The sequence below is a fragment of the Phalacrocorax carbo genome, chromosome 6 (genome assembly GCF_963921805.1).
Source record: "Phalacrocorax carbo chromosome 6, bPhaCar2.1, whole genome shotgun sequence".
Taxonomy (NCBI): domain Eukaryota; kingdom Metazoa; phylum Chordata; class Aves; order Suliformes; family Phalacrocoracidae; genus Phalacrocorax; species Phalacrocorax carbo.
In genome coordinates, this window is record NC_087518.1 from 55,926,279 (window position 1) to 55,952,849 (window position 26,571).

The 26,571-nt window shown below is 45.4% G+C and overlaps 1 protein-coding gene across 1 annotated transcript in view; it reads right to left on the reverse strand.

Moving 5' to 3' along the window:
• The window catches only part of SYDE2 (synapse defective Rho GTPase homolog 2), a 33,436-nt gene extending 10,088 nt beyond the window's left edge, over window positions 1–23,348 (reverse strand). The window contains exons 1-4 of the mRNA XM_064455440.1: window positions 23,029–23,348; window positions 18,091–18,819; window positions 7,488–8,587; window positions 4,901–5,027 (exon numbers count right to left, since the gene is read on the reverse strand). Of these exons, the coding sequence (XP_064311510.1) occupies window positions 4,901–5,027; window positions 7,488–8,587; window positions 18,091–18,819; window positions 23,029–23,140 (2,068 nt within the window). The 5' untranslated portion in view covers window positions 23,141–23,348. The remainder of the gene's footprint in view (window positions 1–4,900; window positions 5,028–7,487; window positions 8,588–18,090; window positions 18,820–23,028) is intronic.
• Window positions 23,349–26,571: the final 3,223 nt, after the last annotated feature.

Sequence of the window (26,571 nt, forward strand, 5' to 3'; positions counted from 1 at the left end):
TGACCAGCCAGGGACCACCCCACCACAAATGTATTTTCAGCTATGAAATTAAGAGCAAACACCTCAGCACCAGCGCCACGCTCAGCAAAGCGCACGGCATTTTCTCACCTACCAAGGCACAGACCAGGCAGACGTCCTCAGGAGGGAAACACCAACTCCCCCCCGCCTCTGGGTCCTCTCTCCCCCCAGCACACCGCTTGCTTCTGCTGTGACAACTATAATTCCCATCCACAGGAGACACTGGCTAAGATACCCACGCACTGAGCCCTCCCAGCTGCGGAGTCGTACTGCGCCCGTTCGGAAGCTGGAGATGTGCTAGAGGAGAGGCTGCTTCTAGGGGATGCAACAGCCAGGCAAGCGCCTCCTTAACCCCTGTTCCTTCCAGAGGTGCAAACAAACAAAGAATTGCGCATTTGCAGCAGCTTTAGAGGCTGGCCGATACTTCAGTTTGAGTGAGTTTTCAGTGATTGTAACAATAATTTTAAAAAACCCAGAAGATTAAGAATTTTAACAGCAGCCCCCTGGAGAGGATACAGCAGGATGCTCTCCAGGAGCAGCGTATCCAGCACAACTGACAAAAAACAAACAAAACAAACAAACCCAAAAAACCACCACCCCAAAAACCCCACAAAAAACCTTTTTGCAAGCGGGTACTGTAATTAACAAAGCAGCCCATCCTCTGAAAAGGCAAAGCTGGAAAGGTAGAGATTTTCTAGTATGCACTCCTCACAGCCTTGTAAAATCCCAAATCACAGCAAATACCATCACACCGTGCTATTTAACCAAGCAACAGTTTTTATGAACTCAATTGTTATAACCTAGCTGTAAACTGAACTGTATGGCAGTGAGCTTTGTTATGAGGTTGTTTCTAAAAAAATACAGGGAACAAAAGTTAACATTTAACCCTTCATAGCCATGCTCACGCGCAGAATGCAAGAAGCTGGCTTCTACCTGTATAAGATATTTTTATTTTCAAAAGAATACTGCACCTAGCAGTAATGCAGCTACTCAAGCCGTGTTGCACAAGCATCACCCCCCCGAGCTGCCAGACCATTTCCCTGCCCAGCATAAGGCACGGGGCAGCCAGGCAAAGCTTCTGTCTCTGCAGACCACGACACAGCACCTAACAGCTCACCCTGTGCTTAAAATGGGAGCCTCCCAACTGGAATACGGAAAAAAAAAACCCCAAATGCAAACAACCCACCCACATATTTTCCTGAACACATATTCCCTCTGGTGGTTTGGGGTTTTTTTTTGTTTGTTTTAAAAACAATATGCTACTTTTTTAAATGCTCCACTTAAGCAGCTAGTTTTTGTTGAATGACTTAGTCTTATTCCCCCCTCCCCAGCAAATTTTTCTTCCTCCCCACATTTTAGAGGCCCGTGTTCCTTACACGGATTAGCTGGTTACAGTATCTATGAGACAGAGGTGGCTGAAGCTGGTGCTGTACATCATGGTTTGGGATGTTTTCCTTTTTCTGAAAGCAAAACACTAGCAAGAGATGCTGACTTCTATCAGCTGTTTCAACTGTGCTTATTTTGGGGGGGGGGGGGGGGGTGTGGGGTGAGCTGAAATCAGAATCAGCTTACAGTAAGATACGGTATGTCATAATCCAATCAGCTTATACTGTTGAAAACCCTCACAACCATCTATTAATAATCATTTAGGAGGAATTCCTGTAACAACATCCACAGTCATAGAACCACTACCTGCCAGAGGACTTTCTCCTGTTTAACCCTGAATAACAGGATAGTTTGGGAGCCATGAATGCCCCTTGACCTTTCTAAATCCTTCCGCTATTCACTCAGCTAAACTGGCCCTGTAAGAGGCTGCTGTTATTTTTTTTTCCACGAATCTCTGCTCCCGCTGCTGCCAGCCCACTAGCACATTCTCCTTGACACAACCACACACAACAAATTTAGACAGCGAGCAGAAATTGCCATCCACTTCACTAATTCCTCATTTTTCTAACCCACTGAACTGTTAACAGTATTGCATCCTTTATGCAGAGATATGAATTCACGTGGATGCGAACAGACATGAGGCAACAACATGAGTATCGGTCAGTTCCGAAAGCTGGCTGCACGCCTCGGCTGGAGCCACGAGCACACTTAGTTGTGTGTAAGCCTGTGCCAATCCCGAGAGCATTTCTCAGGCAAGATTTAATCATTAAACGTTCACTCTGTAGTCTTTACAGAGCTGTCAGGGAAAAAAAAAAAATAATCTTTTTAATCTTTTGGAAAAGCAGCGCTACTCGAATTTCAAAAAGGACACAAGGCGGCACTTCTCTTCAAATCAGCCAAGATTTATGCTGAGGATTCATATTTTATGGAACACATGTTTTGGCTTATAAAAGCATGAATCATGTGCATCAGCCTCAGCACTGCAAACAGAGCAGTAACACATCAGGGGCAACATTTCTCCTCAACCCAGCTCCCTAAGCATATGCGAGAGAGGTTTTGCAGGCTCTTTTATTCCCAGCACAGGTCTGACAGCAAAAACGGCAGGTTCCCCTTTCAGCCCCGACCACGCTGTTTACAGTTAGTGGGATGCAGTTTAGCCAGCAGCAGTTATGGGTACGAACACCCCTTCCCTCCCTGTTCCCCCTAACTCACACAGGACCCCTGCACTCAGTCCTTTCAAAACAACTCTAATAAAGGCAATCACACAGCACAGCTGCAGGGAAGCAGGGGAATTTTTTTTTTAATGTAATTTCTTAAAACTATTTTTTCCTTGTAAGGAAGGCAGGATGTAAGTCAGCTCTTGCAACGTAACACATACAAAAAAAGCATACCCAGTAGTCTTTTGTAAGAGAGAGACCAAGGCTGTAGCCTTTTCACTCTTAAAATACACATTCCGGGTACAAAAAATTACCCTTCAGTAGTACAAACCAAAATAGGACCAAGAGTCCAGCAGGACCCGCAGAGCCACCGGTTCACCATCACCAATGAGGCTTGCAGCAATGTATATTGAAAAATCAAAGTACAATTTTCTGTTTAATCAATGGATCATAAGCTTGTGATGGAAACATCAGTCATGACTGTGCCGTTCCCCTGCCAGGGCTTTGCATCAGTACTGAGCTCTCCCGCAGTTCAGACTTCGGTTTCAGCCAGTTCTGGTTGGTTCTGAGTGTACCACGTAGTCAGGAAAATCAAAATGCTTATGAAATGTTACCGGTTCTTTGGCATATGGATGAGAATTGAGTTCCTATACCCTTTCCCATGATATTCCTGAACTGTTTCTGCAAATACTGTTTTATTGTAATGATTACTTGTACTGTGGGAGTGCAACGCCATTTTTATTATTCCAAAATCTAAAAAAGAAAAACAAAACAACCCCACCCCCCAAAAAAACCCACAAAAAACCCAACAAAAAAACCCACCCAACCCTGAGATTTGCCAGAAGCTTGCATTAACCAAATGGGAGTTTGCCATTTGCCTGCTAACAAGTCAATATCATATAGTTCCTGCTGTTTGGCAGAAAGCAACAGAAGGGGTTCCCGCCCCTCCCTGTCTGAGTTAATTCACAAAATTGGGAAGAAAACAGGACTTCAATAATTTCAGGGAACAATCTGCTCTTAGAATTTATCACCAGTCTTTCCTCGTTAATTTATTTGTAAAGAGAAGAAAATTATCCAGTTTAAGAAGTCTTTTTATATTATTATTTCTACTCCATGCCTCCTCTTTACAAAGGGCGTACCCCATCAGGGTGAAACACAAACACAAGTTTCTGCTGCTGGGAACACCGGTGCTTGTGAGCAACTCTGACCCCAACACCGAAACCAGCCAACCCAAGTACATTGAACCGACTGGCTGGACATTCTGAACCAAAAGGTTTACTCAACCCAGTAAATATCACCGAGTAATAACCGCTGATACCACCTTGTATAATTACGAAGTGGTAATGAACAAAATTCATTCCCAATGCACTGAAATGAGGTAAACCACCAAACAGGGCAGAATTGTCCCATACAGCTGGATGTTGGATGTTACAGAAAGGGCTTTGGCACAGAAGATTTATACCCCGATACTGTTGTTACATTTTCCATCCCCGGATATGTAGGGAACAAATGCTCCTGCCTAATTTCCTAGAGCAATTGGTTTACTCAGTGATGCCTGAAATTAGAGCGACTTTGGTTTACATAACAAGTATCAATAGTTATAAAACCATTCCACTTTTAAGCAAACAAACAAACAAAAAACCCTCAACAACTAGCTTCAGTTGTGCTGTGCAACTCCTGTAAAGAGCTGATGCAGACGGGCTTCCCAAGACCTGCTGGTGCCGCGCTCCCCGTCCTCACCTTTGCCAGGAGCTTGCTGCGTGACAGCAAGTAAAGGGCTGCTCCAGTGAGCGGGAGAAAGCTATGTTTTAAAAGAAGCAGATGATCAAGGAAGGCACTTTCCTGCAGCTCTAACCAGCCTGCACAAGGTGAAGGGAAATCTGTTTCCAAAAATCCTGCGATCTCCAACAAAAAGGGAAGATAATGGGTCGATCCAAGATGGCCCTTGGATCACACGCTCTAGAGCAACCAGCACAGCACGTCTGGGTTCACAACCCAGTTTTTCAAGATCCGCTCCAATGCAAACCAACAGCAGAGGTTTAACCTGCTTCGGGGAACCTCGGCTCCTTTCAGTCTTCCACCTCCCTCTGTAATTGGTACAGCAGTTACTGGAAGCAGCTCTTTCTGTATCCTCCTCCCTCCAAATCACTGCCCCTTGGTATTTACACATCCCCACGGTTACCGCACTCATTCTCACCTAACCTTTAACAATACAAAGCAGCAGTAAACAGCTGGTTAAAGGACAGAAGAAAACTAGTTCAGAGCACAATTTCACCTTTTAAAAAGGGACGTTACAAACATAGCACAATTCTATATGAAAAGAAAAGTAAATATATTACCTGTTATGACATTAATATCTGGGTATTGGCTTTCACAAAGAGTAACAGCCTTGCTGTCCCTCTCAAATGCTTCTCGAAGCTCTTTCTTAACCGCTGCTGAGCCACATAGCCGATACAGGCCTACCACCTAGGAGCAAGAACAACGGCCTCGCATCAGTTCTCTGCCTGCAGAGGGGGCTCATAACTGACCTTATGCTTTGTCTCATCCAGGAGGTGCGACCAAACGTTCAGGCAATACTTTGGAAATAAACTTCAAGAAAACTCAAACAGCACAAACTGTTAACATCAAATGATAATGTATGTTATCAAACATCATGCAAGAGAGACAGCTGTGACTGTTAAACGGTAAGCTAACAACACTAACGTTTTCCACAACAGTGAACACCCCAAGCAGTATTTTACTGACAGAACATGACTTTTAAATTGGAATAATTTAGTGCTTCACTTTTCTGCAAACTTAGGAAACAAAGAAATACAGCGCAAGCTAGATAGTAAACAAAATTTAAAGTATATTTGATACTAGGGTTTTGAAAGAATTACGAGTACTCCATTATTACCTCTATAAGATTATGTTTTAAAGATAACAAGATGCTGACTTGCACATGTTTCAAATTATATTAAAAGTTTTATGCAAAGCAGGGCTTATTTAACATGCTCAAGGTGATAAAAATGAAACCCACAGCACTCTTGGACTGAATTACTAATTCAATCCTGTGCTTTCATGCACTCAAATTTTGCATTTTATCATCATTTACTTTTCATTTTCATCGACACCATTTATACAAAGTACTCCTATGATATTAAGGCACTAAATCTTAAATATATTAATTTTACTTTATTATCATGAACTTCAGAGGCAGGTATGCTGAGCAGTAAATAGCTAGTCCAAAACCACCATGGACTCAATAGGAAAAAAAATCCCCAATCCCCTGACTTCGACTGCACTGACTTAGACCATGAGAATCCAGGTTTGGGAAGAAGATTAATTGTCTGGCCATATATTAATTCCTGTTTAAATAAATGGAAAGTTACACACTGGAATTTGTACTCCCTCTTTCTCAAGACTGAATATGATCTAGTATTTGCCTACGACAATTTCTTTTAAACTCTGAAGTTTTCTAATGCCACGTCTGAAATCCAGGTGGAGAAGACACACTACGAGAACAGTCTGTAGGAAAGTCAAACGTCAGCCAAGCACGTGGTTAAAACAAGAAGTTAACAGTATATTTTGCATTTTTGGTTCTCCCTGTGCAAACACACAAATCAGATTTCATGCTCAGAAGCACCAGGTACTTTCAGACAATTCAGATGCCAATCGCTTCATTACCAGCGTTGCCTTGATTACCCAATCTCATTTGCATGACTAGGTGCTAACAAGCCCAAAATAAAATGCTGAAACCATGAGACACATACATTGGAAAGAATAAAACTTCTCTTTTCCACTGATTTGCGTCATGTTAGGAGAAGCATTCACAATAAAAATCATGCAGTTGTTATCAGTAGTGACTTCCAGCAAAATAATTACATAGTTCAGTTTATTACACGGAAATACCATTTCTGCCTGTATTTTATGACCTAGGTTATAAATAGCAGAGTTGATCTCATAACACCTGGAACTACGTCCAAGCTGTCAGCAATTTAAAACAGTAACAGTGCTAGGTGTGATTACTTCTCAATTCCACCTGAGCAAGAGCAGGTGAGCAAGAAACTGAGGGCTCACCCATGCTGTGGAACAGCACGCAGGAGTCCTCCCACCAGTTTCAAATTCACTGCCACTGGGGACATCCGTCCTTAGGACTGTGCATCTTCCTTCCTAACAGACTTCTTGTCTAGCATCTGTAGCTGGGGATTCGTTTCCATACCTCATTTCCCACACGTATTTTTGCCTATTAGGTTCCATCAACCAATAAGCTGTATCAGGACAAAGAGAAGCCCCTGGGCGCTGCTGTCTTACAGCATTCATCTCCTGTCTGAATTTTGAAAACAACCCGAAGAAGGGCAAGGAGCAGCGGCATGGGGAAACAACTAATTCGGCCCCTCGGGGTCTCCTCCTTACCTTACTGCTGCAGACAAAGTGATGGCAGAGACAAGCCTTTGGCATGTTGGCTTGAGACTGCACACAAGTGAAGTTTTGTCAAAAGACCTGCCCTCATCACTTTGTGCCACTGCACGTGATATCAGGTAGGAGGGAACATTAAACTCCTTTTTACATTTAGATACAGTGTGTCCTTAGGGAGTGATCTGTGTCTCAGGAATCAGGCATTTTCAAGTTCTCAGCTCAGCTACATGCTGGGGGCTGCAGGTTCATTTGACCATCCCTAGTCCTAAAGCACTACGGTGAGCACCTCCTGTGAGCAAGCGTACATCTCCTCTACCAAGGCCAAGCTGGAAGCGTTGATTTCACACAGTCCTGTTATTCTTCCCACATTACAATGACTAATGTTCACCAAACAGGAGCAGCAAAGCAAAAAAAGCGACACGTAAAGGTGTTTTTAATTTCCCCCTTCCCACTCACTGCTCACACGCTGCAACAGCAGCTATCCCAACACAGAAATATTAACAAAACAGATTAAAATATGCACAGTACCTGACAGCCTCTTTTTTCAATCTCCAGAATACATTTCTGCATCAAAAGCGGCACCATCAAGCCTGCATTTTCTTTCTCTACAACTTTTCGAGCATCTACCCCGAATATCACAGGCTCCCGATCTGCCTCGAGACCATCAAGAGAGTTCTCCCACTGCTCCATGAGCGAGAGCTTGACGTAAATAAGTCCCCTCGGTTCCAATTTGACAGCCAGCTGATGTGTCTTTGTCACTCGGAAGAGAGTGGGGAGAGCCACGGTTCCATGACAGCACACCCGATTTTTCCGCGGGGTGGGCTCCCAGCTGAACACCACCAGCTTTAAGTGCTGAGCATTTTCAATTTCTATGTTGAACGTGTGGTCCATATCTAGAAATGTTGTCCTACATGTAAGCAGGGCTGTTCTTGCTTTGTTTACTGAGTCAACCTGTATTGCACAAAAGACTTCTTTTGAGTCTATTCTTGGTGGTTTTAAGTCTTCAGCACCATAAAAATGAATGCTCATGAGTCCAGAGATGTACTGAGAGCACTTGGGTTGGTCAGAAAAGTTATAGTGTCTGAAAGCATCGATGTCTATTTCACTCTTACCACTGTTACTTGGAAGGTTCTCCTTTCCTTTCCCACACTTGGTTTCATGCCCATGTTTACCTGATTTTGTTATAAGTTCAGGAGAGTCACCATCACTGAGGTAACCACCTTTGTTGAAGGATCTGGAGTTCCTCGAGCTTTTCTTTTTGTAGGTGTGTTGTGATGACACGCTGCTGTCGAGATGGTAGCGGCTTATCACATTCCTGCTGGCAGCTGTGGTTGAGTTTCCAGAAGATGGCAAAGACACTGTATGGCTTGTATCCCGGCAGCTACCTTTCAGCAGGGAAGGAGGGTTATCTGAACTAGTATGGCTTGAAGTTCCCTTGACACTCAGTTTCCTGCTCAGCTCTGGCAGCTTTTTCATTTTCATGGAAAGCTTCCTCACAGTCCTGGGAGATTTAATTCTATCAGGGAAAGGCCAATTGATTGATCCGCTTTTTTTCAGAGGGCTGGGACTTGGAGGAGAAACTTCTGTTGAGGGTATATCAGCCTTGTGTGCAAGTACAACTCCAGATCCTTTAGAAGGAAAGAGAAGGAAAAATCATTTTCAAACCACTCAGTAACTCCAGTTTGCAGCAATGAAAAAAAAAAATCTTGAACTCGGGGAAACCATGTTGGTTTGTCATAACTTGACAAACGCAATTCATTCAGACAACCGTCATTCATTCATCAGTCAGGTGTTCACCAGCATTCAGAAAGCTGTGCTCTACTGACTCACTCAGCCAAATTTGGCAGTTCAGAGTCAAAAGCCAGATTTGTTCTGCTTTATGGAGATGAAAGGGCCTTTAACTACACAAAAACAAACGAGCTATCTCACCCGCTGCATTCAGCTCGATCCATTTGTGCTGTACCCTCCAAACAAGCAGACACGGCGGCATTCCTGGGGCGCAGGTGCAACAAAACCAGTCTTAAATGGGGAAATACTGGAATATGGCAAATGCACCCTCGTCTATGAAACCAACACATCAGCACTGCCCACTCCTCTTAGGTCTAGAGGAAAGACACTCACCTCTGTGAAGAATATGGCTATGCTCTTGTGCATGTCCCTGTATTACCCCAAAGAGCCCTAAATCCCTCCTGTGCAGACGCAGGCAGTGTCTCACACCTTTTCTTCCGTTTCTCTCAGCTCCTCCTTTCTGCCGCAGGACAGAGGAGGAAGAACACAACAAAGATTTATTCCTTCCAAAAGCTGCACCCTGTACTGCCTCATTCCTGCCAGCAATTTCCCATCTTTCCTGGCACAACCAGGACTTAAAGCACAACTGGGCTTAAAGTTACACAGTTCCCAAGTGACACTCTCGTGGAACATTACCCACCTTTCAAGGTACCAAAAAAAAAAAAAAAAATCCCTAACAGCAGGCACTGATGTTAAAGAGGGAGGAAGAAAAAGATGACGATTCCCTCAATTTAGCAGTAAAAGACAACTAATTAAGGAACACGATCAGACATAAGCCAGTGCTGCACACAGGCAGGAACCTGCGGTTCACCTCATGCTCCAATACTCGAGGAAATCCAAATAACCAAGTTATAGCTCGAGCTCTTCTCACTTTCACCAGCATGAGGCAGTAATGACTGTAGGAAAGGCAATGAATTTACACGAGTTAATGAAGCGTGCAAGAGGGGAACCGAGGCCAGAATGTGAGATATTAATAAAATTGGATGAGTACTTTCACTTAGAGTCAGGTTCTATCCCTTGAGAAACCAACAGTGGTTCTTGCTAGTAATAACCACCCGATTCACTCTTCACTTTGCAAATTTTCGCAGCTCCCAACAGGACTCAGGTAGCCTTGTCCGTGCAGACTAGAGTATTATGGAGCCCTGAAACACGCTAACCCTGCGTGGTGCAGGTAGCCTGCGCCGCTCACACAGACTCAAACACCTATATCCATCTGCCATCTGCCCTTGCTAGCTGGGGAAAGGGAGAGTCTATTTACAGCATATAGAAAGAAGGAAAGAAGCGTTGTTTTCATGAGATACTCAGCAAATCATACTTTACAGAGGTTTCTCTTACCGATTTCTCAAAGGCTTACTGCTTTAATTCTAAACTAATCACTTCAAGCCCAAATCACCATTCAGCTAGTGATTTTTACAAGCCCCTGTTTATCCAAATTAATTTTCACCATTTAACTTATTTCTTATACTTCACATAGCATAAACAGTTAAATCGGGCGATCTGGTCTTTGACCAAAGTGATTTATTGTGGTTTTGGGTTTTCCCTCCCCCCAAAAAACCTTACAAAGACTGGTTCTATTCCCAGCAGAAGTTTGGCTTTAATAACTTCTGCAGATAGTTGCTTAAAAGAGTATCTTTATAAAAGAAAGTCTCATTTATGAAGAATAATGCATAGAATCTGTTTTCCAGAAGGACAGAGGAAAATTCATTTAGCCCGGCATCTCATGGAAGTAGCTCCCTCGCAGGGGAAGGGCTATTTCTAGCATGCCTGCTGTGCTTTTCTGGCAAGCAGTTAGTTAGAAATGTGGTGTTTGATAAAAGCGGACAAAGCCTTCCCTTGTACTGCAAATCACAGCACGGTCCCACTGGTGGGCTGGCCTGGAGCGCTCTATAGCAATCAGTGCCATACTTCAGCCCGCTAACATTAATCTTCCCTTTCTGTCAAAAGTCTCTGGCACAGGCTTGGAAAAGCAGGCCAGCAAATTAAACTTACCCCCAGCTCATTAAAACTGAAGAGTCAACCTAACACTCTGACTTTTATGTGTCCAGCTTCTGCTGCGTTCAGCACCAAACAGTTAAAATGGAAGATGTGGCTGGAAGAAGTTTAACAGTGGAGTATTATGCAGGGTGGTATTCCCATCAGCACTGAGCCACATGTTGTTCCACTAAAGCCAGCAATGTGCAGAGCCATGCACGCAATTTTAAAGACTGTACATGATACAGCCCTGAACAAGCTGCAAAAGGAGTTGCAGCAGAGTCTGGTAACACTTCACTTCCCAGCCTACCCATGCGGTACAGCTTTCTCACAAGGGTGCCAGAGGAACTGAGCTGCACCTCGTTCCTGTTACCACGTTACGCGGCTGTGCTGCCAACAGGCTGCTCTCTGCCCCTGTCCCCACGCATCCCATCTGAACAGTTAAACTTCAGAAATATCCTTACAGAAGGATGGCAGGAGATGAAACATAAAGAGGCACCTGTTGCTTAAATGATTACCAAGGCAAGCAAGGGGACGGTTAGTTTGATACCATGCAACTAATATATGTATGTGTATATATACAACATATTCATTTTTTACAGTGAGATCAGTCACTGGAACAACCTCCCCACGGACACAGTACAGTCCCCACCACTGGAGGTTTTCAAGACGGAGCTGTACAGGGTGCTAGGTAATCTCATCTAGGCTTCCTCTCCCACCAAAGGGTGGACCAGATGATCTTTCAAGGTCCTTCCCAAACCAGGCTGTTCTATGATATGCTTATGCTTCCTGGAAGCTTTAGCAGGATGAGTACGACAGAAAAAAAATATAGCTTTTGAAGGACAATGCAGTCCAAGTCAAAGTGACTTGGGATCTTAAGCGACTGCTTCCATCGGCTACTGGTTCAGCTTGACTAGTAAAGCCACCTCTCACTTTCCTCCGCCATACAGCTGCGTGAAAGGATAAAGCCTTTTCATAGCCAAAGAGACACAACTAGAGAGACATGAACAGCCCACGGGAACACAGGCCTTCACAGCCCCAGACCCCCCCTCTCCCACCCCAGCCATCCATCCATGGAGCAATCCCCACTGTCCCTCGGTCGAGCAGGGGAGCGCTGACAGACCGTACCCCTACACGACGCTGCCCCAAGGCACGAGAGGACCCAAAGTATCTCAAGCACTTGCCACACAGCCCCTGCCAGACACAGGCAATGATTTAGCATAGTGAAAACGCTTGTCTGACCCTGCTTAACACTGTTTACATGTGCTTGGGCACATATATCACTGTCATACTGACTGCCAGCAGCGCATGCTGCTTCACAGGCGTACATGATTACCCTGTTCTATACATAACATTCCTCGTCACTTCAGGTAGGCTTTCTGAGTTATTTTAAAGTTCATCAGAAAACCTGAACTTTACTTTTGGGACAACAAGTTGAGGTGAATGAGTAAGTTAGAAAACTATCAGTTCCTTATTACAGCAAGCAATTGAAATATCAAATGCCCACTCTCATAGCTAATGGAAATGCTGAGTTCTGATGAAATCAGAGCTGACAGGTAATTTAATTTTTCCTACCATTCTCCCAACCTACTTAAGCAGCACAGTACATCTAGCATTGAAACCATCTCTAGAATAATGACGTTAGTGTTGAAGCTGTAAGTCATTTCATTTTAAAAAGAGAAAAAAAAAATACAGCTTACACTGAGGGGTTATAACTTTCAAAACCAAAGTCTCCCTTCTGCCTAGATTTTTCATTCTTTTTCTTTTATTATTTTTAAATCAACCCCACGGCTTATTAGGAAAATTATTTAAAAAATGAAAAAGCAGCAAGTCAGAACAGAAAAGCCCAAATATCTCAAAACTGTTCTTGTAGCAAATTGTTTTTCTGTGCTAGATGCCACAAGAAATACTGATCTGCATCCTCAACTGAAGAAACGGGACAGCTCTACTGGTGTCAGAGGCTGTGACCTTATTCAGGTGCAGGCTCACTTCGCTTTTTCATCCTCAGACAGTTCCAGACCTGTTCTGATCGAAAACTTCAGAATAGAACTGCAAATGTCATTAAGAGAAGAACTCATGCTATATCAAATCCAAGCAACTTCAGTTAAAATATAAGAAAGCGTCACCTCTATCCACATCAGCAACTGGGAAAAAAATCCTTCAAAAAAAACCTAAAAATAACTTTTAAAAATTCATATAGAATGGAATTATTTCTATGTAACATCTCCATTACCTAAATAAATGGAAGAATCTCCTCTTAGCCTATAGAAAAAAAAAATAGTTGTCTATTTTACCCCTATAAAAATTACTGTTTTGACCAACAAAGCCTCGGAGTTCCATCCCACATAATGCTTCAGAGCCAAGGAATGGAGAAATTATTAACAGGGTGTAAAAAAAAAAAACCACCAAAAAACAATAACAACAACAACACACCACTAAGAACTCTGTAACATAGTTTGTTTTCTTCAAATACTATGCTTACTGACATTAATTACGCTGTGACAAACCCATCAACCCAGGGATCATTTTTACAGGAGCAGAAGATATAAAACAAATTGCTTTAAATAGTCCGTTAATTAAGACTGGAAGTGATTACAAGTCACCTCCTGAGGCTGCCTGTACGCTGAGAGGTGAAGCGGCTGGCCAGTGCCTGCTCTTCGTCATGGCAGCGATCCTCAGAGCATCCTCGACAGCAGTACCTCATCAGAGGGAGGAACAAGCACGGGTAACAGCACTTTAGATCTCTGACCAGACTTAGAGAGTTCGCTGTCTACAAATAAACATGAGTTTGTCGCAGTTGTTTTAAATATTAATGATTCCGCGATGCACGCACACCACAGCCGGCTCTATGCAGGCGCTGGCGTCGCACCACCACCCAGGCGGCAGCACCGCGCTGGTGCCAAGCACTGCCTGCTTGGGCTGCTCTCACGAAGATTTCCTCCCCTCACCGTGTCTTTCATGGCATGAAAAGCACCTTTGCCCCTACGTCCCCAGTCAGAGGATATAAACAGTTACTTCGTACAAATCAGAAACTGAAAAAGGCAATAGCTATTTTAAATTAACTGCTTCCACTCCACAGCTGCTACAACTTTTTGCCTCTTTCACCAGCAGGTCTTTATGGCATTGTCACCCCCTGGATCAGAGACACATGCATGAATAAGCCCTCGATCTTCAGAAGCACATGCACCAACTCCCCAAAAGCCCACCAACAAACTGGCTTCAGCTCTGCAGGAAAAAGAGAGAGCAGAGAAACCTTTCTACCACATACCAGACCATTTTGGTATCTCGAATGTTACGTGAATCAGTTGCAGGAATGCTTTTCTGCCTCATGAAACCAAAGCTCCTTGCACTTGGAAAACAGTTAAATCACAAAGTGTCTTCCAAACCCTCCCCCCCCCCCCCCCCAAAAAAAAAAAAAAAACACAACGAAAATTAAGCAAATAGTATTTGCAACTTGTGGAACGAAATTGGTCGATAGAGTACACTGGGCAGCAAATCCTATGAATATTACTGGAAGCTTATTTGCAACTTCTAAGCATGCAAAATATCTGCCTGCATTGGCCCCCAAAGATGTATTTGGAAACCAGGATAGCGGGCACGGTCTAAGTGGAGAAAGAGCACTGTAGTTTTAACGTGATTTAAGCCAAGCTCCAGTTGGCATGCACTGGGGTTAAGTGGGAGTATGATATCAACCTGCACTTCTTACAGCGTTGAAAAGAAATCTCTTTATGGTAATCCCTACCAGGATTTTCCATCCAGACAACTAACACACATACATTTTCAGTAGCACAAGCACAGTCCAGATCCTGGCAACCTACAATGTGCAAGTCCTACCACAACGTCTCTGAGATACAGACACACGTGAGACGTTTCCACTGATGAGGGGGGCACTAATCCCAACAGTAATCCTCCCCCTGAGCAAAAATATTACAAATTCTTCAGAAGTCAGTATTCAGAGTTCCACGACATAAATCTATCATGGGAGCCAACATTAAAGGGGTGTTTTTCTTCAACATTTTGCAGGTGATACATCTGAAAACATACAGAGTTCAACCCTAAACAACTGTAAAGAAAACTTACTTTAACATTTTATATATGCAAAAACCTATATATAGAATTTTTTGTATTGCGTTTATTTAAAAATTCCTCTTTTCCTTTCATAACCATTTTGCCTGTGCAAAGAGACATCAAATCAAAAACAGCCTCCAGGTCCTTTCCAGTTAAACTCTTCTCTCACAGACCTAAGAGCACGAGCTGGTGCTATGTTTTTACATTACCGACTCGGAACCAAGTTATCTTCTTATTTTTACCTTTTGCGTACTTGTTATAAACAAAATGCATGAATTATTTACCCAAGCCCTGCTATAGAAGCATCTTATTTTTAATCGGTTTCTTTTTAAATGCCAGCATGGCTATAATTATTCACTAAGGGACTACCTGACAAATCCTATTAACATAAAATGGCATTTACTGTAGAAAGTAACCAGATTAACACCAGGAACTAATGGTGTGAATTAACACTATGGGGCAAATCAGCATTGCTGCAACTATGATCCATTTACAGGATCATCACAGGATAGCATTTACAGAAAACATTTATTTGCTGCTGTGTTTGGAAAGACTCCCAATAACTGCATTTTCTTTTTTTTTTCCTTCGTCTTCAGTCTAATGAAGACTCTCTCAAAAAAATAACAAAAAAAAATATCCACAACCATTTTCTCTCTACAAAGTTGGAAATCTGAATAAAGCAGCAACATTTAAAGTTTTAAAATTGGTTCCACTATCCAAAGAAGAATACAACAAATGACAAAATGAGCAACTATATATTTTGTCGGCTTTTATAATGCCCCACTTTTATCTGTCTATGGTTCTCAAAATCTAGTATTTTGAGTCTAATGCTAACCAATATTGACATATATAAAATCAGATCAATAAGAAAGGTCAGCAGACTTCTCTCCAAAGCAGTAATAGCTTATTTGTCGGGAGTTACTGCTTAACGTACCCAGCTCTCCAAGAACACAGACACCTATTTCATAGCAGTTGCATAATTCAAACAAGGTCCTAACACAAAGTTAAATTGGCCACGTTGCCCTTCATGCAGCAATTTGGTATGGATGAGCTGTCATTTTAAATTTGACTGAAAATAACTGTAGACACCTTAACTGGATTAAAGAGAAGAACTAAGCCACTTCTCCGTAATAAAGCTAATTACTGAGCAGCAGGGATCCACTTCATCAATCGACCTATTCAATGCAATCACTATTCAATACATGCAAAAGGAGAGAGGCACTTAAAGTAGCTTCATTAACTCAACACATAACTAATCAATCGGGAAATTCACAGCACTCTTTCTCCTGGTTTCGTGAGACACTTTTAAATGGGCAACTTTGCTTTCAGAAGTAAATGTTTCTTCAGTATGAAAAGAATTTTTACCTTTTTCTTCTTATATAAGGGATTTTTTTCAAAAAAAAGAAATAGTCACCTATATACTGAGAGACTAACCACCTAAATGGGGGTCAAACAGTTTGCAGGGGACACACATGGCTTTCCTAAATAACCATGCTTACTGACCTCTCCAAAGCACCCAGAGCTCCAACGAGGACAAAAATCTACCTAAGAACATATTTCATCTCTCTCGCAAGCAAATATAACTGGTCTAAGTATCCAATGCAGCTATAAAGCCAGCTATTTCTAAATAAATGCCTGATATCTTTAACACACTTTGCAACTAAAAATACTGTTGTATCTGAAGCATTTCCACAAAAAAGAACAAAATGTGAGCTCCCAGAAGAGAAGACAGAGTGTTTTTTCTTCCGCTGTTTACAGCAGTTGCTTTGGTGCCTTTGAAAACAAGCCCCATTCCCAGAAGCAATCCCTGCACTGGGAATCCAGACGCAGCAGCTCCTGGCATGCGGGGCCAGAAGCCTGCCGGGATGGCGAGGTGGGACAGGGGCAACCTGGATTGGGGTCTCCTCCGGAGGGCAACACGCACCCGGGTTCCGATGCCGGTGTTTCAGGTCCTCTGGGCTGAGCTGGGCAGGAATATAGGCTCTTAAATATCAGTGCAAAGAAAGTGCAAACTTTGGAGACAGAGGGGAACCCAGAATTCCCTGTCTCCTGAACTTTACAATAAGTTTCTAACTCTCAACAGCATACTGGAGTTAAGGTCAAGATAATGTAAGACACATCAGCAATTAAAAATAATGCTTTCTGGAAAGGGTTGGAGGTTTTTTCCTGCTTACTTTTGTTTGGTGTGGTTTTATTTCTGTTCGGGTTTTGTCTGGGCTTTTTAATACACTGGGAAAAATCTTCAATAAGATGGTGAATTCACACACTAATGGAATTATGGAAATGAGACTATCAAACACTCAGCCAAAGATAACAAGGAACAAAGAGCCAGGCTTCTGAAAGTGAAAACCACTCCTCTCCAGTCTATTAGATTAGCCTGAGACAGTCAACAAGAAAGCAATTACAGAAAGCGATGTGATGAATGGCGTTTATATGGTCTTCCAAAAAGTCTTTATTAAAAAGTCCCAGACAGCAAGTCAAAGAAACTTCTGCAGACATTAAGTAGCTTCGAGGCTGGAATCCAAGGCCAGAGTTAGACACTAACTAACAAAGGAAACCCAGTGTGTCCTCACATTACCAGGCTTTAGCAAGTTCGCTTTGTACAACCTTGTCTTCAGCAAGGTGGGGGCCAAGGAGCACAAAGGACAACCACACCTAGACATGCCATGAACAAACTGACTGAGAAACCACTGTGCAGCTCAACATTTAGTAGGCATCAGTCTCACAATTTGAGTCATTTTTTATGAACACACCATGCATTTCCACTGGAAATTTGCCTGCTAAAGGTAAAAGGAGGAGAAAGAGAAAAAAGACATAAGTACAGTTTATTATTCCTCTAAAATAAAATAGAGGACATAATACTTTTATGTTAAGTCTGATGAGGAGCGGCTGAGGGAGCTGGGGTCGTTTAGCCAGGAGAAGAGGAGGCTGAGGGGAGACCTTATCGCTCTCTGCAACTACCTGAAAGGAGGTTGTAGTGAGGTGGGGGTCGGTCTCTTCTCCCAAGAAACAAGCAATAGGACAAGAGGAAGTGGCCTCAAGTTGCATCAGGGGAGGTTTAGATTGGATATTAGGAAACATTTCTTCACTGGAAGGTTGTCAAGCATTGGAACAGGCTGCCCAGAGAGGTGGTGGAGTCACCATCCCTGGGGGTGTTCAAAAGACAGGTAGTGGTGCTTTGGGACATGGTTTAGTGGTAGACTTGGCAGTGCTGGGTTAATGGTTGGACTTGATGATCTTAAAGCTCTTTTCCAACCTAAACGATTCTGTGATTCTATGAGTCTATGTTCCTGAACCCTCTTACCTGTTGAAGTGCACTTAAAGGCAGGATTGTCCTCTGCTGCTGGCACGCTGGGAGCCTTGCAGGCACACCTCTGCCAGTGCTGCTGCACATGCTCCCCAGGATGCACGGCATCGGCCTGACTCGCTTCGCTGGGCTGAGCCATCCGACTGTCCCCCGCGCTCTCCATGGAGCGTGGCAGACCCTCGTGGGGACCCATGGTCATCCCCGAGTCACCCCCAGGAGGGGTTTTGTACCAAACCGCCGGGGACCCCCCAGGAACAGGGCTATTCACAGCAGAAGGGCGGACCCTCGGCAAGTCAGGCTCATCATCTTCAGGGATCGGGTTGTACCATATTTCTCCTTCATCATCTGCATCATTATCCTCACTGAGGTCCGGAGCAGCACTCCTCGGCGCAGCAGGGCTCGCGGTGCTTGGCAGGGCACCGACAGGAGCGCAGCTTCGCGTGGGGCGCTCCCACCCCACCGGTGACGTGGAAGGAACCCACGGCACTGCAGGTTCGGGCAGCAGGATGGGGGATTTAGGTACCGGAATAACAGCCCTGTGCGTTTCCTTACAGGTGTTTTCTTCTTCTGGAGGAGGAGGACGGTGTGTGCTCTGCTGCAGCCAGCTGCGTTTCTTAGACACAGTAATGCTGTTCACCTGCGGCCTGTGCTCGGGGACCTCGCTGGCCTGGGGGAACTTGGGCTCCTTCCTGCTTCTCGAAGCTATGTAAACATTTTCTATTAAACCTGTTCCCAGAAAGAAAGGCAAAGAGAGGGGAAGACAAGTGTTTAGAACATTGTTTTGCTTTCGACAGATGAACACACATGCTGTCGTATGACATTAGCATAAGATCTCATCCGAAAGGACAGAAGATAAGATCATGTGATCATAAAACTAGATTTCAGCCTGTCAAAGCAGAATGTGTGCAAAATTAATAATGAGTCAAGCTTGTTTGGCTGTATTTTTAACACCATGTCATTTAGATATATGGCAGTGAGACAGCCCTGCCGAAAGGTCAGGCAAACTTCGACAGAAATGGCTGCTTTTTGTCCAGCTACGTTCAGGCACCATTGGTTTGGAAAGTTGCTATGTAGTATTTCCACAGTTTACTTATGCCAGTGAAGAAATGGCTCCTGGTTTCATAACGTGTAGCTTAAATGGCTACAAAAACCCCACATAGATTCACTTCTAGATTTAGAGACAAAATAAGGATAAGGATATGTCTTGCACAAAAACCCTCCAGACAGGACTCTCCTTACCAGCTTCAACCTATAATTAAGACAGAAGCATCTCCTGATTCGTGGGGAATAAAACAAAACACACCATCATGAAGGGAGGGAAGGAGGAAGAAGAAATGTAGAAAAGCTTTTAAGTATCTCATTACACAACAAAAATTTCATGCAACACCTAAGCAAATTCCACTGACTGCTCCCAGAACTTGCCACAATTTCTTTAAAGCAACAGCCAAACATTTAATTATGCATCGAAAAAGCCACCTGCACTTGAGCCCCTTGTCAGAGCACGTCCAAGCAGCCCACTCAGCAGCGGTGCCATACCCCCGGCAGGCTGCAGGGCACCCCAGCAGCCCAAGGAGTGAGCGCCTCACCCCCGAGCAAGCACCCATCCCTTCGTTAGGACTGGAAGGAAAGCCACAAATACATCCAAATTAAAAACGGAGGTCAGATAACCTTCATGCTCCTCTGCAGAGGGGCAACAGAACCCAGACAGGGCTTGCACAGCTGCTAAGACTGGATGGGGGTAACCGGGTTCTCATAAAACAGACAACTTGTTTCCATGAGAAGCCCTCTGCAACTGGAAATTCCAGGTGGGAGCAGCTATTTGATACTGTTTGAACATTACTCTCAGCAAAAGATTATTTACACACCAATAACAGATATTGAAATACAGACACCTCTCTGGAGGACTCAAGGAGCAGCCCTGCAAACCCAGCTACGTTCGCTTTAGACAGGGAGACAGGAAAAAGACTCACTTGAACACCCTCCCTTCAACGCTCCTTTTAGGTTTGTAGGTTAATGACAGAAGAGATCCTTGATAAGATCTGAAACACCGCCATTTCATTTGATGAAAGAGCCATCATTTGGTGTGCTGCTTTTTTTTTTTTTTTAAAGTGAGGTTTACTTTTTTAGCTAAGCTGCAATACGAGCACTGTTTGCGATTTGAAGAATTAACTTGGTTCAAAGAACTAACAAAATAAACCGTGCTCATTTTGAAGCCTGTGCACATCTCCGCTGAAGTGCTTTGCTACACCGGGGCCTCAGTCAGTCAATTAACAGAATCTGAGGAAAACGTGAGGATGCAGATCTCTGGCACAGCTTCAGTGATTTGGCAGCAACCGTATTCCTTCCCCCACTCATAGCCTGGAAATGTAAGCGTGTCATTGTAAAGATTCCCATTTACACAATTCCACTACTATTTCAAGCAAGAGCTAACCAAAAGGACAGGGAACTAATCTGCAGCGGGCATAAGGCTATGCCTACGTTTCCAAGAAGTCAGTTTGCAGCAGGGACTGCTTGGGCGGGCATCCTCCGGCCGGAGACAACCACCTCAAAAGCCCTCCACTCCTGCATGGACAGCCCAAGGAGCAGTCCCTGCTCCGGTGACATAAATAGACGGAGCATCCGAGAGCTGTATTTCCACAAACAAAAATATCTGCCGCTTCCTGCTTCACTGCAGAAATGCAGGCCTTTCCACATAGGGTAAGACAGCCTACAATTCCCGAAACAGCGGGCTCCCAAGAAGCACAGTGCGCCTAAATATACACCCAGCGACACATCTGGCGTCAGCCTCAGGCTGCCCTTCGGTCCCAGCAGCAGCAAACGCACAGAGCAAACTCAGCTTTGTTTTCAACATCCGTCCAGGTATCTCAGTAACAAACCACCTGCAAAAGCCAACTGCAGAAACACTCATAATCAAGCACCTCCAGCGTACTCCAATAACCCTTCGCTTGCAGAGACACGCCGCCTATCACACATATTCAGAACTACCCCTTCTCCATCTCCGAACTAGCCAAGGTGCTGCCAGAGGTCGCCGACTGTAAATGTTCGGTAAATCCCATCCAAACGGCACACTTATGTCTAAATCTTCCAACTGCAGTTTTTGCAATCGACAGCAGTATTTCCAAGCACTGCTTCCCCTTTATTCGAACTTGGCCCTGATCCTGAAAGCCCTTATGCCTGTGTTTATTTTAGTAACAAACCGTTTCACCCGCAAGTATCTGCACAGCCACTGGTTCAGTGTAACATGGCAAGTTTTAAACGTCGTTAGCTGTTATAGTAACGAGCCAGATTTAAGTAAATACAAAGCTTTCAGAGACATACAGGTCAGGCACATGCTTTCTGTTCTAGAGCAAAGGTTCATTCAGAAGAACGCTGCCTGCACTTTATTAGTATTTTAATATATTTAAAATATTCTAAATATATATATTACACCTCCACACATTAGGCCTCCACACAAATACGAAACAAGACAACCGTTCCTTCCCAAAAGGCTTCAATATGGTGTTGAATAATAAAAAAACCATGAAGTCAGGCATTTTCTTCACCTTCCACTCTATTGACAAAAAAATTTAAATAAACCACTAAAGTTAAAATATTGTGGCAGCAACACATGTATTCTCAGAACCAGACCCTCAACGTTTCAGCTCAACGGAGGTCAAAATTGATATTCTGCTTATTACGTCGGCGTAGAAGCCATTCCAACACGATCCCGCGCGCTGCTTTTCAGGTTGTAATGAAGAGGGGACAGCTTTTTCCAGCCTCTCCACATACGGATCAAAATAACTCAGAGTTCTTCTGGTCGTAAGAGTAGCTATTCAAACACATGTTCTTTCACTAAGTTTCCTAGTAAAACTATCAAATATAATAATTCTGCATTTAAATGGGACAACAGCTAGAGTAAAAAATGATTTGCAAGCTTTCAAGTGCACCTTTAAAAAAATTTTTAAAATAACCCAAGCCACAAGCAGCAAACAAAAGCCAAAGAATGACAGTCATACGATAAGAAAACATGAAGGGAGTCACATAAAGTAGTGGTCTTAGTTCAAGAACCTCTTACTTTAATGAGGAATTTTTATTCCCCAGAAGGAGGGTACTTACGGATGTGGGGATGCTACCGCTGAGGATTGATTCAAGACCTAAATTTAGAGTTGCTGAGGTGCCTGAACTCTGCTCGCAACCAATCTGAAGCTTACACAAGATCAGGAAAAGAGACAGAAACTCTTCCAAATATGAGTAAACGACTGATTTAACCTCACGGCGTTTAACCTCCACCTAAAACCCTACCGGTTTTAGGGCTCTGTTTTTGTTTACTTACACTTTATATACGCTGGCACCGATCAACGAAAATAAAGTCAGCTTTTAAACAGGGATGATGGGCTTCAAACACTCCCCAAGCCAGCGCCCGGCCCCTCGCCCGCACTTGCCGCGGGGGCTGAGGGTCGCAAAGCCGGGGCTCCCGCAACGGCCGCTTCGGGCTGCGGCAGCGCCCGGCGCCGCGACCCGTCCCGCTCTACCCTGACACGTTCAAACCTAAAGCGCACGCTGCAACGAGCAGCCTCGTGACTCCGCAGAGAGAATCCCGACCTTTCAGAACCGCGACAGGCTGATTTTTGTGGGGTTTGGGGTTTTTTTTAAGCCCCGTTCCACGGACCCGCGGGGCTCTCTCCCGCTCCGAGGGGAACGCAGAAGTCGGCGCCTGGAAGCGGAGCCGCTGCTTTAGCACGTGAACGGCGCCCCGGGAGGGAGAGGGACGGAGCCCACCCCCGGGCAAAGCCCCCCGCCCCGCCCGGCGGCGGCACCGGGGCCGGCGCCCCCCGCCCGGCCCCCCGCGGGAGAGCGGGCACGGCGCAGCCCCGGGGCTCCGCGCCCCGCGGGGACCCGACCGGGAGGGCAGACGGGCACCCACGGGCGGCGGCCCGGAGCCCGGCGGACACTTACCCTGCGGGGCGCAGACCCCGCCGTGGCGGTACCCGGCGCCCCCCGCCGCCGCCCCTCGCTGGGACCTCCTGCCCCGCAGCTTGGAGAGCGTCCTGCGGAGCGGGTCAGCCATGCCTCCCGCCGGTGCTGCCTCCTCCCCGCCGCCCTCAGCGGGCGCTGCCACCCGGCCGGCGGGAGCCGGCGGCCCCCCTTCGCGGCGGCGGCGGCGGCAGCAGCCCCGGGCCGCGCTGCCCCATGGCGGCCTGGCCCCGCACGCCCGGCCCCGGCTCCGCCGCGCACATACTTGGCATAGCTGAGCGGGGTGAGAGGGCGCCCCGCACTGCGCATGCCCGCCGCCGCCCGGCCCGGCCCGGCCCGCCCAGCGCGGAGGGGGATCCCCACCCCGGCCCAGCGCAGGGAAGCCGCTCCCCGCCGTGCGGTGCGGTGCGGTGCGGTGCGGTGCGGTGCGAGGGGGGCCGCCCGCGCTGCCCGAGGGGACCCGGGGTCTGCCCGGCCCGGGCACGGCCGCCCCACCGATACCCGAGTTGTCCTCCTGCGCCTCTGAGTACGTGCAGAGCGTTTCTCGCCAAAGACCAAAAGATGCGCGGCGTTAAACACACTTCTTTTCCTGTGCTGGTTTTCTTTTTTGGCCCCAAAGAAGCAAATCTGAAAGCTGCAAACTTATTTTTCCCCTCTGTCCTTAGGCTGTGCAGTTTGTTCTGCTTCCCTTTTCAGTGGTGCCCAGTGACAGGCCAAGGGGCGATGGGCACAAGCTGGAATGTGGGAAATTTCACTTAAATATAAGAAAAAACCCCTTCCCTGTGCAGGTGCAGGAGCAGCGGCACAGGCTGCCCGGGGAGGCTGTGGGGTCCCTTCCCTGGAGACATTCACACCCCACCTGGACGCGGCCCTGTGCCCCTGCTCTGGGGGTGCCTGCTCCAGCAGGGGTTGGGACAGGGTGATCTCCAAAGGTCCGTTCCAACCCCTACCTTCTGTGATTTGTGCATCCCCACAGGTTTTTAGATCTTTTCCCCACAGGTTTCTAGACCGTTTCCCTGCAGCCCAGCAGTGGAGGGAGCAGCGACTCTCTCTCTCCAAAAGCCTTTGCACGCTCCTCAGCAGAGTAATGCCGGCAAAGGGGGGATGAAGTTGGCCTTGGTGTCAGCAGCCTTTAGTATTCCAGCCAAAAGACCACATAGGTGAAAGGCAAATGGCGTTAGGACAGAGCAAATCACGTACTGAGGCTGCTGAAGCGGGCAAAAATTTGGTTTTGGTGCATGTGTTGCTCAGCTGCATCGCACATGAGTTCCATTAGCGAGCGCACAGCCCTTCAAAACCAGCCTTGGGAAATGGCATGACATTGCTTTTTTACCGAGATAACATACTCAGGCAGTCTTCACTGGTTAACATCTACGTGGGTCTACATTTCATTACCACCAACTTCAGGAGTATATTTTGCAGCTTTGACCTGCGACGCACCTATCTTGCGCAGGGCGAGAGCGAAGGAGCCATGGTGTTCAGGGTGGGTTGGACGTCGCCTCCCCGCCGACGGCAGCCGGGGGCAGGCAGGCATTCCACGCATTCTGCATGCCAAGCGCGCGCTGCCTCGGTACATAACAAACCCCCAAATACTGGGTTCCCTGAAGCGCTCCTTCGGTTCTGGAGAAAACTACTGCTGCTCGCGAACATGGCACGCATTCACAGATTTCCTCTGTCACCAAGTTTTGAGGGGGATTTAATTATTTGATTGCTTGAAACTAAATATTTTTGAAGAACAAAATTAGGTTCAATTTTTGAATCTTTACATGTGAAACACCAACAGTAGTAACCCAGAAATACCTGTAAAAATGCAATGTAAAAAAAATAATTACAAAGTCATTATGGTTTCTCTTAACCTAAAATAAAGTTCATGATAGTTATCATATGTCACGTTGCAGCAACTTGAAATGCCATTTTGCCATCCTGCCTTTTTAAACCATTTGCATTCCTTTAAATACACATATTGGGAAATATCTATGTACGAGTTTCAGAGCAAGATGTAAAACCGTTCTGGAATGCTTTTGGTTGGGTAAAATGACAGACGAGCAAGCAGCGGCTGGGACGATCCGACGATCCCTGCTGTGCAGGTGAGGAGCTGCAAGTCCTCGGTCCCTGCGGGCATCGGATCCTGCCCGGGCAGACAGGCCGCCACAGCGCTGCGGGCTGGGTTAGGAACAGCATCTCAGGCAAAGTAGCATGCGAGAAATGCATACAAACAAAACTGTCAGTGCTTCTCTGACAGTGCACTCACTGTGCACAATTAATGCCTCTACTGCCAGCAGATTAACTCACAGTTACATTATCTGCATTACCTACGGGCCCAACTAAAGGGAAAGCTGGTGCCACCTCCTCTAAGCCAATCTTACCTGTCTGAGTGGTTAAGCTTTCACCCCCAACAAAAATGCTGATTTTCAGGCTGGACTAAGTATGTAAAGCTAAGCCTTTTAACTGCGCCTTCCAGAACCGTGATCTGTAAGGATACAGTCAAAGAAGAAAGGTATAAACATATTTGATGGCATTTTTTTGTTCATCTCACGGGCGGATGTTGAAACAGGTTGCCCAGAATATCTGTGGAAATGCCATCTTGGACACTGAAAACTTGGCTGGTCCTGCGCAAGCTCACCTACGCAGCTCCTGCTCTGTGCTGGGGCTGAGCAGAGGACCTCCAGAGGTCCCGTCCAAACTAAATTACTCTCCTGACTCAAAACCTTTCCTCATGTGAGAGCTGCCGTCCTTCCTAGCTGAGACATGGCTTGGATAAGAAGGAATGAACTCCAGCCGAGCAGAACACTAGCGGTACAATTTACCAGCGGTAAAATTCTGCATGGGCACCACAGCTCACCTGCACTGACCTTACTGACCCTCTCAGAAGGTCAGGCGTGCCACGAGCAAATGCCTGCCTAAAGCAAAGGGCATGCATCTGAAGTCTGGAAGAGGGGGTCTCCCCCCATTAAAAAGCACTGAAAAGATTCAAAACAGCTAGGAGATGAACTCTAGGCCCTTTCTGCAAGAAAAAGTTGTTGCAACCATTTCAAGCTGAGTAAACAGAACAAGTCTACACTTACCTTGATTGTCATCGTCATACCTGCAGATTTCCTGCCTGTTCTAATGGGAAATCAGATTCCTCCTCCCACCCATGCCTTAGATTATCTGCGTTAGTTCCCTAATGAATAATAACTTACTACACTTAAAGTAACTCTATGTAATTTTTAGCAGGTTCCTCTTATTTAGGTGGTATTTTTGGAAGTTTTTGTTACTTGGATATTTTCTTTTAGCAGTTAAAACAATATTAGTAGAAGGTAGGTACTAGCCAGAGTAAGGACCAAATCCTGCAAAGAACTGCAGGACGAATATTCAGCGTGCAGTACTGCCTTCTCGCATGAGTATTAGCTACGGAAACAAAAGAAAATTCAACATCCTTGTGTGTTCTGTGCCGCTTCACACAGTATTTTCTTCATGTTCGCTATGGTTTTAAATGTTAGTTTAAGCATTTAGATTATTCCTCTATGCAACAGGCACACAGGA